This window comes from Poecile atricapillus, chromosome 2 (assembly GCF_030490865.1).
Source record: "Poecile atricapillus isolate bPoeAtr1 chromosome 2, bPoeAtr1.hap1, whole genome shotgun sequence".
Classification (NCBI taxonomy): Eukaryota; Metazoa; Chordata; class Aves; order Passeriformes; family Paridae; genus Poecile; species Poecile atricapillus.
The window spans coordinates 55116218-55131154 of record NC_081250.1 but is presented as its reverse complement, the minus strand read 5'-3'; the positions used below and the strand labels follow the sequence as shown (position 1 = coordinate 55131154).

Here is a 14937-nt window from a genome sequence, read left to right as displayed (position 1 = left end):
AAGAGAACCACTACTACAATTTCCAGCAAGACCTTTTATTTCAGTCACATGGGCATTGAGCAGACATTGCAGTCATGACTGCTACAGAAGAAATGGCATACAGCTGATCTGTAAAACAGGTTCAGCTCTTCTGGGACGATAAGAAGAAACAGGGTTTGCTGGACAAACTATGAAGGAGTGGAATGAAGATGATGCTCCAGGATGACTGCCATTATTTCCCCCCCTCTACCTCTTAATAGAAAACACACATATGTAAATGCTCACCTTTTTTCCTGAAGCCTGAAAAATCTTTATTAGAGAGCCTGACTGTCTGTCCGTTCTGAAAATATAAACCTGAAAGGTGAAAAAAGAAAAAAAGTTAACCAGTACTAACTATGAAGCACTTGTGCTTTCTAAATAATATCTAAATCATGATCATGGCTATTGCCAGGATCCAACTTCATGACCACTTTACTGGTCAGTCTTATTTTAAAAGATGACACAGAGTTCTCCACTGTCCTGAAAAATCACAGGCTTGTCCTAAGAAACACTTGAATATTATCTTGTTGCCTACTTTTTTTGGTATGCCTATGTGCACATGTGTGCATTTAAAAGCACCTAGCCAAACAACTTCCCAACTCTCAAACAAGTGGCATCTGGAGACTGTCTGGAAATAAGTAGGGCAAAAGACTGAGAATGCATAAGCCTGCTCCCCTTCCCTTATCTAGCATTCCCTTATCAAGAAAATGTGCCTGTACGTACTGCACTACAAACTTCATGATGCTTTAGCAACAGTCAGAGTAGAAATCCCAATCTGACCACCCATAACATTTCCACTATTTCTGTCTGAAATCATTTTGAAATCAGAAAACTATTCAAACCTAGCCTACTCATTGCTCATTTCCACAGGAGAAACTGTTTAATCTGGAATCCTCAGGGATAAAAGTATTGATGATACACGTTCAAGAACACATCTCGTACCAAAATTGAAGATGTAAACTGCATGGCTTATAGAAAGGGATTCCCTTCAACAGAAAGGCTGGCTCAGTCAGTCTTTGAGACTCCTGTGGCATTTGACAGGTTCCCTCCAAGCAGGTGCTCACACAGTTTGAAGGACAGAGGATCCCTTACTTCCAAGGCCATGTGGCAGAGCCAAGCACTGGACATAGTTGAATGTGTGGTGAGTTATTTTTTGAGTTATTACAGGTGGTGAGACAGAGTTCAAAGCTGCTTTCAGTCAACAACACAGCACAGGTTTACTGTGGACAATTGCTCTATATACCCAGGACTCCCTAGCTTTTGCAGTGGCATGTTTAGCAGCAGCAGCATGTTGTCAGGTGTCTCAACTCTAAACCCAGTCTTAAACAAAGACACTCTTTGTGACTTTGGAGAAATGACCCAGTCTCATTAAGAATTTTGGCTTTAACTTAAGTGAAAGGTGTGACAATGCTAATCACGTTCTATCAGAGAAGTGGAAAAGATCATCTTATTAAAGTGTTTGGAAAGCACAACAGGACTGCTCAATGTAATGTTCTGTACTCAGCACTTCTTACCAACACTTTGCCATGTGCTCCTGTTACCCACATCCCATGCCAAGGGAGAATAACATCAGCTTTTGTGACTAGAGCAGTAGTCTTTAAACTACAGAGCCAATCGCTTTCTTGTGGATCTCTTGCTAGCAGCTGTATCTCCCCACCCTCCTCCTTTTAGTGAAATTAAATTTGTTCACAGAAAAAACAGCTTGGAAGTAAGGTGCACTGCAGAAGCTGTAACAGAACACCTGGGATAAAGAAACTATGTCTTTGATGTACACATCCCCTCAGCAGCAACTGTGATGCTACTATATCCTGTATGTCCTAGTCATGCCAGATCAGGTATAAGCAGCAAGTTCATTCTCTACTTTTATCCCATTTTCCCCACTTACACTGCTATCCCAAGGACATGGTTCCTATCAAAAATAATCTGCCTAAACAGGATAGTGGTAGTGAAGACTTCTCACTGCTTGTTATCATTCAGTTACAACTCATGTCACTATAGAGCATGAAAGCCAAAGGGAGGAAGATGGAAGGGGGCTGCAGGACATCCCTATTTAAGCAAGTAGTGACAGCAGGTCCCAAAAGGACTGTGTTTTGAAGAGACAAAATGCAGATCCTTTACATTTCTTCCCTCCCTTCTCCCTGCCCCCACTTTTTCCACCTTTGATCTAGAAGATTATAAGAGGTCATCCTCAACCAGTTTCTCCAACAGCACATGGATACTCAGCACAGGAGATCCAGGCTTGCCTAACTCACTAGTCATTTCCGTGTAGCCATTCACTTGTTTACATCTTTGGGACATTGAACCTACATATGCCTACAGGAAGGTCTTCTTAGTTTCCTTCCTTCTTAAGAGACTATCACCAAGATTTCTAAGTACAGCTATCAAAAACCCAGACTCTAATACACTAAACATCAATGTATTATGAAGTTTATAAGAAAAGTGGCATCAAATCACCTAATCTCATTCTCTTAGAGATATCTTGAAGTAAATACTGAAATAGTCAAATGTGCGAATAAAAGAAGCAGAAGACAATTTCTCTTTTACAAGTATTTACATTTCTAGCAAAGTTTTAAGGAATATCTAAATGTCACAAATCCTAAACAAAAGCAGTGTGGAAGATCTTGTCTGTCTCTCATTAAAATGGGCATTGTAAAGATTGGGTGGGAAAGAGAGGGAAGAAGGATGCAAGGCATCAGGAGGTACAGGTTGAGAAAATTTGACAACTTCACCAAACTACCTCACCTCTCCCCTGCTCAGTGTTCAAAACTACCCTGCAGACAAAAAAAACTCTTGACTACTCATACATGTTAGAACCACATCAGTATTCCATTTCATGCACTGTTACATCCAACCACACTACTGTTTGATAAAGAACCACACCTTTCCGATGCCTCCATCCTGGGGAGCTCCTCCTACAATGTCAGTGGTAGTCGGCTGAGAGAAATGACCTGCTGTCACTGCATAGCCTGAGTGGTAAAGGAAATAAATCAATCAATCAAATAAATAACCAACCATGACAGGAAAGAGCCTGAGAAAGAGACCAGCCAGACAGAACAGGCTTCACTGCTCCTGGGCTGCACTTAAGAGTTCAACAACCCTTCTGTCAGGATGCATCAATATTCTGTTCAAAAGCTCATGAGGATGGGAAGTGAGAGTGCACCCTCCAGTACCCTTCCAAAAGCTGAGAGAAGAAAGCCATGTGAGTGGAGATGACCAAGGGACACGAGGAACTCATACTGGGAGCAGTTTGCCAACTGCAAGTCAAGAAAGGGAAACAGTAAAACAGGAAAATGCATACACAAACAGAGAAAAGCAATCATATGACCACAGAGAAAGTACCATGTCCAAGAGCAACAGTCCCACTTGGATCAGACAGAAGTCCTCCTTTGGCTAAAATCACTGCCCAGGAAAGCTTGGAAAATCATGTTCCTTTTTGGTCAAGGGAAACAGAAGAGGACAGTAGGCAAAGAGGTCAAAAATCAATAGCTTAAAAAGACTTTGCCTAGGCAAGAAGAAAAATGGGATGATATATCGAAAATAGTGTGCATTTGAAAGAAAAAGATCAAACATTCCATTTTATTTGATACATTAATATATAACTAAGGTGGTGTAGAGTAGCTTTCCTTCTAAAGCTCTTTTGTATTTGCTCTTTTGCTACAAATTACGAGGCCTTAATCAACATGGCAAACCCTATAATTCAAGTCTATCAGTGGCAAAACAATTTGTGTCTGTAAACAGGTAAACATTTACTCTTCACTTATCTATCACCACGCAGTATCTCCAAAATGATAGGTTTTTTAAATATTAAAGGTTAAGAGGAAAATGAGAGGTCAGTGCAAGACTTTAGTCAAACAGTATCAAACTGCTGAAATGCCTTCTAGGTCTGAACAGTCTTAAGCACTTCAGATTAGGTGGAAGCCTTTAAATTAAGCATTTTAGGGACATTAGCTGGTTTTAGAGCAAGTAAAACCAATTGAGTTAAAGATGTACCTATAACCAAACCTTTCACACCTTCCTTCAGTTGCCAATGACACATTTAGATGGCGTTATTCTAGCTGAAATAAATGCATCTGCAATACAAATTCTGTAGTTGGTTGTTGTACCCATTTTAAAGATGCATGTAAGTAGACGTGGTTTAACTGGTGGCAAATAACTTGCCCATTACAGGGCAAATGCAGGAAAGTTAAGAAGCCCACCACAATCCAATGTGCTATTCAGTTAAAATGGCTTTTCTATATTAGTAAAAAAAAATTACAGCAAAGTAGGGGGGGAGGGTGTTAGAACAAGGAGAGGAAGACTGAGTATTTTGAATGCTTCTTTGCTTCCAGGTAAGTACCACTTTAATTCAAATATTCTTCCTTTTGCACTTTTTATAAAAATACTCTTCATCGCCATAAAAAAAAACAAAACAGTATCAGCTTTATAGCATCAAAGCCTTGAAATATTGTTGGGCACTTTCCTATTCACAGTGAGCACTGGAGAGCTGCTTACCAAGGTATGTGTACCTCCTGGCTATCACAGCATCATCATTCAGCTTGTAATATGTGTTGTCAGTGAGATTCAGTACTTTGACAGTTCCTGTCCAATAATAAGATCCTGGTGCCCCCATGATGACCAATTCCTACAACAGGAAAAAACAGAAGTGTGTTGGGAAAAGGGTAGGAGGAAAAAATAACAATCAAAACTTTACACATTAATGGAGAAGGGATAGGATATTTACTTAAAACACCAATAATAAGTCCATCTGTAAAAACCTCCACTCTGTGTGAATTTGGACAGTGTCCTTCCTTACTCCCAAACGTGGAGGTTGCTGCATATACCATAGCAACACACTGCCCTTTTATGGTCCACTTCTGCTCAGCTCTTCTGCTGCAACAGAAGACTTTCTTCAGCCTTACTAACCATCAAGCTTATCCTGCTTACATAGTTCTCAAAAAAATCTCTCCACTTGCTGCCTCTCCCAAACATCCTTCAGAAGACCCAGAGACAGCAGTACTCCAGCCCACCCAGAACCCATCACTCAGGTACAGATGCTGAGTGCTGGCTGACATGCTATACTAACCAAACATGATGGAAACAGCATAAAGGATTTTGATTTTACAACTATGAAGCTAAACAGCTGCCATGCACTCAGCAAGCAGGATGTGTGTTATGTCCTAGGTGGAACATTTTGCCCAGCTCTGTTATCAGATACACTTTGGTCTCTGAGAGACAACCTGGCTTTAGAGTCATCATAGAATCATAAAATGACTTGGGATCATTACAGACAACCAGAGTGATTGAGCATTTTAAAAGACCAGAGAAATCAGGCATAGCTTGATCCAGCATTCAAAGGCAGATGGTCATGGACAATGTTTTTGAGTCAAAATCCAAGGTACTTTTACATTCAAGAGAAATTCACAAAACACTGTCCCAAACCATCCAGCATCCTTGCTCCTGGATGTGGTTTTAAATACCTCCAGCAACAGACTAAATTAAGCCTGAGGAGCATTCAGCTCAGGAAGTTCTCCATCCCCCAAAAAGACATGTGAACAGCTGCTTTCCTCACATCTCCATTCAATATAAAGTCATGGGTGGACTCCATCCTTGTGGGAAATTGCTATTATATCCAAGTCCTCTTCAGGTGACCAGCTCCATTTGCGGGGAGATGTAAAACAAGGAATCCTAATAAGACCATAGGGACAGGACTGCAAAACCAACCAAAGAGCAGGATGTGCTTATAAATAGCTTTTTCCTCATTATGTGCCACACCTGTCAGGTCACTTACTGACAGGAACAACTACAATCCACAGCACTGAATATATGATAGAGGACTGCCTGTTTGACCCAAAAAGCCACTTATCTGCGTTTTCTGCTGCCATCAGGCTGAAGTGATAAAAGTTCAAAGGTATCTTTTGAACTAGGGTAGCAAAGGAGAATTTAAGCCTGGGAACAGAAACAGGCTTGGGAGAGCTGGCAAGTCAGGAAACAGCTGCTGCTGGCTGAACATCCAGTTATCAGATGTGCCTTTGTGGCAACATTTCCTGCCATCCCAGTTTACTGAAATGGCAGAAGGCAATTTCTGAAAGAGAAAACCTATATTCTAGTTGTATCAGTCTGGACAATACATTCTGTAGATCAGTACATATATGTAATTAGGAGTGGGTATGTGTTCGTAAAAAATTCTAAATAAAACCAAAACAAACAAGCAAAAAAGCCACAACCCAGAAACACTAACAAAGAAAATAATCCATGCATAAGGGAACAAATTAATTCTTGACAAAACTGAAACATGTCTGATAGACTTCTGTGCAGGAAAAGTATTAGTATTTAGAATTATTATATAAAGTATTTAGAACTGTGGTGCATATATTCTACCACACTATTTTTTCTCCATATTTCTGCAACAAACAACTGTAGCAGAACTGAAAAAAAGTGTTTATCTTCTGTATGTATGCGTATATACGTGCATTATATTCGTGCACATGTACACATACATAAACAAAATTATTCAGGAGACTGTTTTACAATCACCTGTAGTAAAAAGCTAATGGCAGAAATAAATACCTCCATGCAAGTTTTGGGATGTACATAATATGACTATTCCCTGGAGACATTTCCAGAGTCAATTCACTTATACTTGTCCACAGACCTTGAGAGACACATACACTTATGCATGAACCACTGCACAGTCACTGTGCAAGAAACAGACACCTGGGAAACTGGACAAGGCAGGAGGGTGTTTGCTGGCAGAAAGAGACCATTCTCAGTGCTCAGCCCACTGTCCAAGCCATGCCTGGGAATCTCCTCCTGGGGCATGCAACAGGAGTGCCACTTACCAACCCCAACCCTTCCATGCACATGCCCCGGCTCACCTCAGTGAAGAAGCCTGCGATCCCTGCCTGGCATGAACCATGCTCCTCCCCATACTTCTTCTTGTACTCTGGATGGAAGAAGGGAAGAAAACAAACTGGTCATCCCTGGCACCGCACACATGCTTCACCTGAGCCACCTGCATTGCTACTCACACAGCCTGGAGAGACACCAGCATGCAAGGTTCCTGGGTTTTATCAGTGGATCAGCCACTAACGTGCACCATGCAGCACACTCACCCACATCAGGGAGTATCGCAAGGAGCCAGCTGGGGAGAGAGGCCAAAGTGCTCCTACAGAGATGCTAAACAAGCAGTACCACAGTAGCATGAAAAGAGCAGCAGCACTGCTCCAGTAAATGTGCTTTAGAAGAGGCTTCCATCTGTGGCAGATCACCACAGCTCGGAAGAGGGAAGCAAGAAGTGATGCACATGCCTGTGTGCTACGGACTCTGCACAAGGAAGTTTAGCTCTCAGGCCCATTATTACCTTGGAAAAATAAAGTGATCTTCCCCTACAATGACAGTCACCAAAGTCCCCAGAAACATTTCTGGTGAGGGTGCTTCAGGACACAAGCTCCAGGAAGAAGAAAGTGACTAAGGAAAAGCCATGTGTTTCTACATGATCAGACAACAGTCTCTTTTGCATAATGTTTAGATCTGCTGCTTTTCATGGCCACGGTCTCAGAGCTCCCTGTTCAGAGGGAACCCAACCAGCATTCTACAGCTTTTGTTTAAGGATTTTACATGGCACTCATTTGCCCTGTTAACTGGAGGAATTTTTACTGTATCTTTTTGATGATGAAGAAAAAATATTTCTAGGAACATTAAGTTCAGGGTGGGGAGCAGGAAAAAGAGGAAAAAAAGAAGATCACTTTCCACCCTGCTCTAATTCAAGTATTTTCATCTTGGAAGTATTTGAAACTTACAGCTGGATCAGAGCCTTTGCATTTTTTTTCCAGAGTATTATTTTCAAATATCTACCAAACTATCACTACTTCCTGTATATTACAGTAATTTATGTTCAAAAACAATTTACCATATGACCTGATAATTGTGATTATTTTTTTTTTATTTTAAGCCCCATTAACTCATTGCTAAATGATAAAAAGTATCATTAAATCAATGAGCAAACTGCCTCTGGAACCAAGCAAGTTCCTTTGGAGTTGCATTTTGTCTTATTGAAGATCAGAAAGAATTAATTATAAAAACTACTGCCTTCTTTCACAATATTTTATGTAGACATATGTGTACACACACACCCACCATTCTCTCTTTTGTATTACATATAGTCTCTTCCTAACATCATAGAGGTGTTCAGAATTTCAGACATTTGTTGAGGTCATACCAGTTGCACAAAGAGGTTCAGTTGGAGACACCATGCAGAATAGAGACTTGATCCACAAATTACAGTTCAAATGCCCAATATCCTTGGCCAAGGCAGGGTCCAGCCAAAGCAGATATGCATCCCAGCAGACCAGAAGCACAGCTGGGTCTCCTAGTGGCAATGCATGACAATTCCACTGAGAACTGAAGCCCATATTAGCTCATAGCTATTCAGCAAGTGTTGGGGTTCTGTATTGTTAACTCTCCATATACAGATTCTCCAGGCAGTATTTGCTTGGGGAAAAATACCTCTTTATCAATGGGAACATTTTTTTTCATTAAGAGAGCCAAGGAGAGGAGATTCCTCCCTCCAGCATTTCCTGAAAAATAATTCCATGCATATCCTAAAAGCCCTGCATTTGCTATAGCAGGATCCCCACCCTTGCATGATGCAATGAGGAAGGTCAAAGCCCATTTGGAATTAAATCTGGTGAAGGATATCAAGGCTAACAAGAAGGGCTTCTTCAGATACACCAGCAACAAAAGGATACTAAGGAAAACGTAGGGCCCACTGCTGAATAGAAACAGGGACCCCTTGCAACAGAAACTGCAGAGAAGGCTGAAATACTGAATGGTTTCTTTGGCTACCTGTTTTGAAGTCTGGGGTGATATTTGCTTTCTTACTGTCTTCAGGCTCTCTTTGCTTCAGTCTTCACTGCCAAGACTGTGATATCTCACAAGTGGAAATGTAAGCACAGAGGCCCAAACACCTCAGACATTGGGGCTGTTTGAGAAATTAAAGCTCGAGTGACACAGAAGAGAGATCAGCACACCACATTTCAAGGGGAATCAGGACAGATGTAGTCCTACCCAACGAGTCAGCAGCCCAGCACATACACTGGGCTCCTGGATTTCCACCTAACCCTTTCAGCACAAAACTACCCCTCTTTGTCTGCTCTCCTAACTCCCATCTGCAGTGATGTACACCTGCCTCCACACTCAAGGTAGATTCCCGTTCACCCATGCACCCATGGCCAAGGGGTGCCACCAATCCTTGCATCAGAGACTTCTGTCGGGTCCCTAGAGCAGGCTGCCTCTCCCAAGCAATGGATGAGCCCAAAAGGGGCGAAAACCAAGATTGCTCCTACTTCACCTCCACTTCAGTGCACAGCAGTGACACCTGTCACTCATACAACATAGCCAGCCAGCAAGTAAAGCAACCAACTAGATGGAAATTGTGCAGTTATTGTATCAGCACACAGTTCTTGTACACCTGAATAAAAACCTTTGCATGAGGTTAGATTTCACTTGTTTTCGCATAGCTCCAGGCAGTAACTGCAGTCAAGGACATAGTTGTTGTTTCTACACCTCTTTATTCTTTCTTGTCTGCCTGCTGACTGCTGTGCATTCCTGATTCCAGAGACTGCAGACAGTGAAACTACTGCAGCAACAGCTGACAGCAAAGCAGCACTATAAGGATGAGTCTGGAGGAGGTTGCAGCCTGTGCAACTTCGAAGATGTGACATGAATAATATGCATACAAAAAAAAAGAGAAGATGGTAGTGGTTTGTAGCCAGGATGATCTCAGGTTTCAAGAGAAATGAGACCGAGGAAGGAGTAATTGCATAAAACAACATACAAGCAAGAAGAATAAGCTTTGATGTGTGACAATTCTGAGGGTAAATGAACCTGAACTTTTTCTTTGAACAAAACTCTCTGCCAGTCTCTAAGGAAACTTCAATGCCATAATATAAACTAAGCTACAGAATGCAATAAAATAATCTATCATCCTCAAAAATGTAAACTATCCCATGTGCTGAAAGCTCTTTGTTTCCTATCTTACAGTGTTTCACTACTCTAGGAAGAAACAGTAGTAATCTTTCTGACCTAGTATTGTGATACTGAGTTTCCACCACAAAGCAGGGATGTTTTGATGGCCCACAGAAAACCATAAGTGGTTTGGACCCATAGGAAAAATTACTTTTTCTTTTGGAGGCAAGGAATATAAGCATGTGCTGACCCCCCCCTTATTTACTAACCAAAGGGACCATCAGTCTTCCCCACTTCCACCATCAATTCTTACCACAGAGGAGTAGGAAACCATTCCAGCTCCTCTTATCAGCTGGACTGCCTCTCCCAGTACCCACAACCACCCTTCTTTGCAAACAGAATGCATTGGGAAAATGAAGAGGCAGCTCCCTATTTTGGAAAGCCATTAAAACTATGGGAAAAATAATCAATTGAAAGTATTGCCTGGAAAACTGTGGCCCCGTACATCAGCTATGCCACAAAGGACATCCAGCTCATCTAAACCAGATTAGTTCCACTCAGAGAGATTGTATTTAACTATTAAGTTTGCTGCTGTGTTCTAATTATCTCTAATTCCAGATTTCTGTCAGCCCCTTCAGGGAAGCCAGGCAAGAATAAAATGGATCAAGACTACTATGTTGTTGCACCAGTGCCATCTAGTCAGGCAATTTCCATTTCCTCCACAGATGGACACTGATTTGCACTCAGTTGGCCTGCACCCTTCACCTTATCACCTTAGCTGCACTAAAAACAGGGCTTTTGGAAGCAAGCACCCTACTGTCTACCCCATTTGCACATGGAGAGATATAGAGAAGGCTGAGACACTGGAATCTTGTCAGGCAGAGGCACGTGTCCTAGTGCAGGGTTTGCAGCCACAGGTCTGGTAGCCTCCCAGCAATGGCCACAGAGGCTGTCAGTGTAGGAGCACTTCAGACTTGATGCTTTGAGCTAGGCATTCATCAGTGTCAGTAGAGGAAAGTTATTCTACTCCTTCCAGAAAGTGAAGAAAAAAAGTTACAAGAATGACTGCAAACTTATTTCACAGCAAACCTTAAACAATGAACTCCTCTGTGTGACACATCACAGCTCTCTCTTGGAGCTTGTTTTACTGAAATTTAAAGAAGCAGGAGCAAACAAATGCAGGCATTCCCTGTGACACTGTGATTTCATGTCTGATGGGGTGAGGGGGCTGGGTGGAAATCAGTCCTCCCAAACTTTCAATTTTCACTTTACCATGCAGTGAAATTAAGCCAGCATAGTACTGCATCAACCCTGCCAACTTTCCACTGGCTGCTCTACGTGTACTAGGCCCACACATTTCTATTTTTTAGCAATTCCTGGCAAATATCCTGTCAGATTAACAGCAGTTTTACTCCAAAAACATGACGCATAGATAAACACAAGTGATTCTTCTCTTCCAGAAACCACATCCCCACCATTGCTTCAGGCAGTGCAGGAACAGTAACAAAGGTTCAGAAGGAGCCCCACTGGCATTCCTGCATGTGCACATTGTCCATAAAGTTAATATCAGATTATTTTCAGTGTATTAAATCAGTGTGAGGCCTCATCCTGATTTGCTGACAGTAACAAGGAAGGCAGGGAAGGACAAATGCAGTAGGACAGTACTCACAACAGGAAGGCTTACATAGCTTATACATACTCTGCAGCACAGCAGCCAGCATGGTTGGGACAAGTCCCTCAAAATTTCCCACATAGCAAATAATGACCAGTTCCCAGGCAGGGAAACACTCAATGCACAAGAGCATGCCATCTCCAAAAGGTATGTGGGTTTGCAAAGGCAGACTCCTAAGCAAAGCCCAGAGCCACCTCAGAAGAGTGAACATGAAACAGACACAGTTCTATCACAGACCTGGCTTCACAGGCCACTGAGCTAGGACCTGGCCACTTGACACCAACAGAGAAACTTACCAGGACACTTACTGCTTTATCCCTCTCCAGCTTACTGATGCCAGCAGCAAGCCTGCCACTGGCTGCTGCCAGCTATGGACAGGAGTGCAAACGGTTAAAAGCAAATAAGTGAAATCAGAGGTCTTGCCACAACAAACCCTGCTGTATTTTTTCCTCCAAACTCCCCCACTTCCTCAAGCTCCTACAGGGAAGAAGTGAAAGAAAGGAGGAAGCAAGGGTGCTTTCCCCAAAATGTTTCTCTCAAGGCCAGGAATCTTAGGAGATATCATATCTTCTACCTAACAATATACCTGTGCCTCTAGTTTAGTTAATTGCTCTTGGCCAAGGAGAGACTGTCTTCTAAAGTCTTTAAAAAATGGAAACATGATATAAAAGTCTCACATGCACTAGAGAAGGAGAAATTAAAATGACAGCACATGGGACTTCGTGCAGAACCAAAAGGCACAGCCACCCACAGCTCAGAGCTGGAGCCCTCCCTCTGCATCCACCTCAAACCCAGACCTTAACACAGAAGCAATTTAATATAAAATGCTGCAGAAGTACCCCAAAGTGAGGAAAGTAACCCTTTTCCCTGTCCTACATCTTATCCCAGCCCTCTGATAAATGACAATATAAAAACGAAGGTGTTTCCATAAGATAGGCAAATTGGTTCAAGATTGCAACATAACTCAGGATTTTTATTCCATGTTATAGTGAAGCATAAGAGGCCATAAGATCATATCAATATCTTCTCATTGTTTACCTAAGGGGAGAGCTGCTGCCTCAAAACACAATTGAGAAACTTGTTATTCCTCCAGTAAAGTGCAACCATGCACTTTACCAGTCACAGAACCCAGTCACTGTGCTACTCTCCCAACTTCATCCATAACCCAACTGCTACCACAGCTGTGCCGCAAGGCAGCCACATGTTACAAAAAAACAAACCAAGAAAACAAACCAAAAAAACCCCACCAAATCAGTAGTGGAGGTTACTGTGGTAGTAGAAGCATAGCAAGGGACATTATAAGCTCCACCCCTGGTCTGACACCTTACCTTCATAGCAGGGCAAGAGCTTCCTCCCTTTGGACTGCAGGTCAGGAGGAATGATGTTGCAGAAACCATGGGGCAAGATGTACTCTGTCTCATAGTAGATGTTTTTCCAGCGGTGAGCACATGCCTGAACAGATCATATGAGGGTTATTGGTGCAGAGTCACAGGAGATCACTCTGACCAAGGCAGAGCAAGCATGAACAGGACCACTCAGTATCACTTTCACCCCACAAATCCATTGTACTTTCCTTACATTCCACTGTTTCTAGCTAAAGTACCTTCTCACTGTTAGCTTCTGCAGCTCAGACCTCAGCCCTCACATCTATAAAACTAGGAAAACAAAAGGTCCCAGAGCCTATGCTGGAAATTTCAAAATCTCTGCGTAAATCCTTGCAGACAGCAAAGTTTTTCCAACTAAAGATGCACTAACACAACCCAGCACAAAAGGTGAAGAACAGGAATAAAGACACTGAGAATACTTAGAAAGCTAAACCACCAAATAATGCATGTGTGAGTCAAAGGTTGGCTTCCACTGGGAAAGGCAGCTGTGTCTTCTGGTGGCAGATGTGCTGAGCCTTGCTTACTGGGAGTGAATTGAATTGAAAACGCCAAGGATTTTGTAGCAACAAGAGTGTCAGCATTAGCCAAGGTGCAGACAAGCTGCAGAGCTATATAGTGAAGAATGAGATCATCCTGAAAAGCAGGACCCACCAGGACACTTGCTCGCTACAACTGCCATGCACAGGCACACATGCAACCAATGTAGAGCCTGGTTCACACCTTCTCAGAACCCATTTGCTCCAAAAACTAACACTGCATTGCTGCCAGCCAAACCACAAGTTGGCTTCTGCTGAGGATTTACTTGGAATAAAAGAAAAGGAAATGTGAAACAGCAAGGACTTTGAACTTACCACATGCCAGACCATATCTCCAGCTGGTCTGAGTCTACACTGAAGTCACTGTAGATGTGCAAATTCATATCATTTAAGCCTTAACCCCATGTCAACAGAGCAAGCATCTACACTACAAATTATCTCCTTCACATGTCTTCAGCTTTTCCTGGAGACTTTGCATCAACCTCCTTCACAAATGCCACATTTGACCCCATCCTCCCCCTATGAGATACCCTCTGTCTTCCATTTCTGTGTGCTACCCCACTTTTCTGCCTCAGCAACTCAGAGCTGCACATCGGAGCATCTCAACATTGTTAAAAGTAATATCCACTCATAAAGCAGGCACAGCTGTGTCACCTCACCACTGAATACAATGGAAAGTGTACCAACCACTGAGAAGCTCAAAATTCAATCCAGCCATCAATAGATTTCAATATACTTATGTCCAGAAAGGCATACATAGGTAATACTACTCTCAAAGAGCAAAATCAGTTGTGCAAAACCTGCTTTACTGTTAGCAGTGCTACATTTGGAGTTTGATATTTATTGCTTTCCTAATTTCCTGTTCTCAAGGAGAGGCACATATTTCCACATACAGCTATCATAGAGGGACAGTGAGGGGCTCTGGGGGCTGCAGAAAGTTTTACACCACACTGCGTGCTGCAGGCTGCCACCTGTGATGCAAAGGATCCTTCTGAGGGCACTCCACAGCCAAATGCATGTGAGAAGTACAATAAAGAGCAGCTTTGGAGACTCCAGCATGCACCTTAAGGAGGCTCAGTTATGATTTCCATCTCCACACACTACCCATTCAAAATTCAACAGCAAGAGATAACCAACATGTGAAACGTTCATTTTCAGCTAAACCAGGAAATAGTTTCTCTCCTGAGAGATCTGTGCTGTGAGCACAAATATACACGTGCACAGCTCTTGCAAAGACAATGCCATAAAAACATATACCATTACAGCGACAGTCAAGTCAATCCCAACTCTGGATATAAATTCAAATGGAAACAGATCAAGAGTTAAAGGATAGTGGTATTGTAAATTCCTTGATATTTTATATTTCGGAAACTGCAAGATA

At 42.3% G+C, this 14937-nt stretch overlaps 1 protein-coding gene across 1 annotated transcript in view; it reads right to left on the bottom strand.

Annotated features, from left to right (window-relative positions):
- Positions 1 to 14937, bottom strand: part of ITGA9 (integrin subunit alpha 9) — a 219723-nt gene that overhangs the window by 191148 nt on the left and 13638 nt on the right. Inside the window, exons 4-8 of the mRNA XM_058833171.1 lie at positions 12964 to 13087; positions 6873 to 6940; positions 4510 to 4639; positions 2899 to 2984; positions 265 to 333 (exon numbers count right to left, since the gene is read on the bottom strand). Of these exons, the coding sequence (XP_058689154.1) occupies positions 265 to 333; positions 2899 to 2984; positions 4510 to 4639; positions 6873 to 6940; positions 12964 to 13087 (477 nt within the window). The remainder of the gene's footprint in view (positions 1 to 264; positions 334 to 2898; positions 2985 to 4509; positions 4640 to 6872; positions 6941 to 12963; positions 13088 to 14937) is intronic.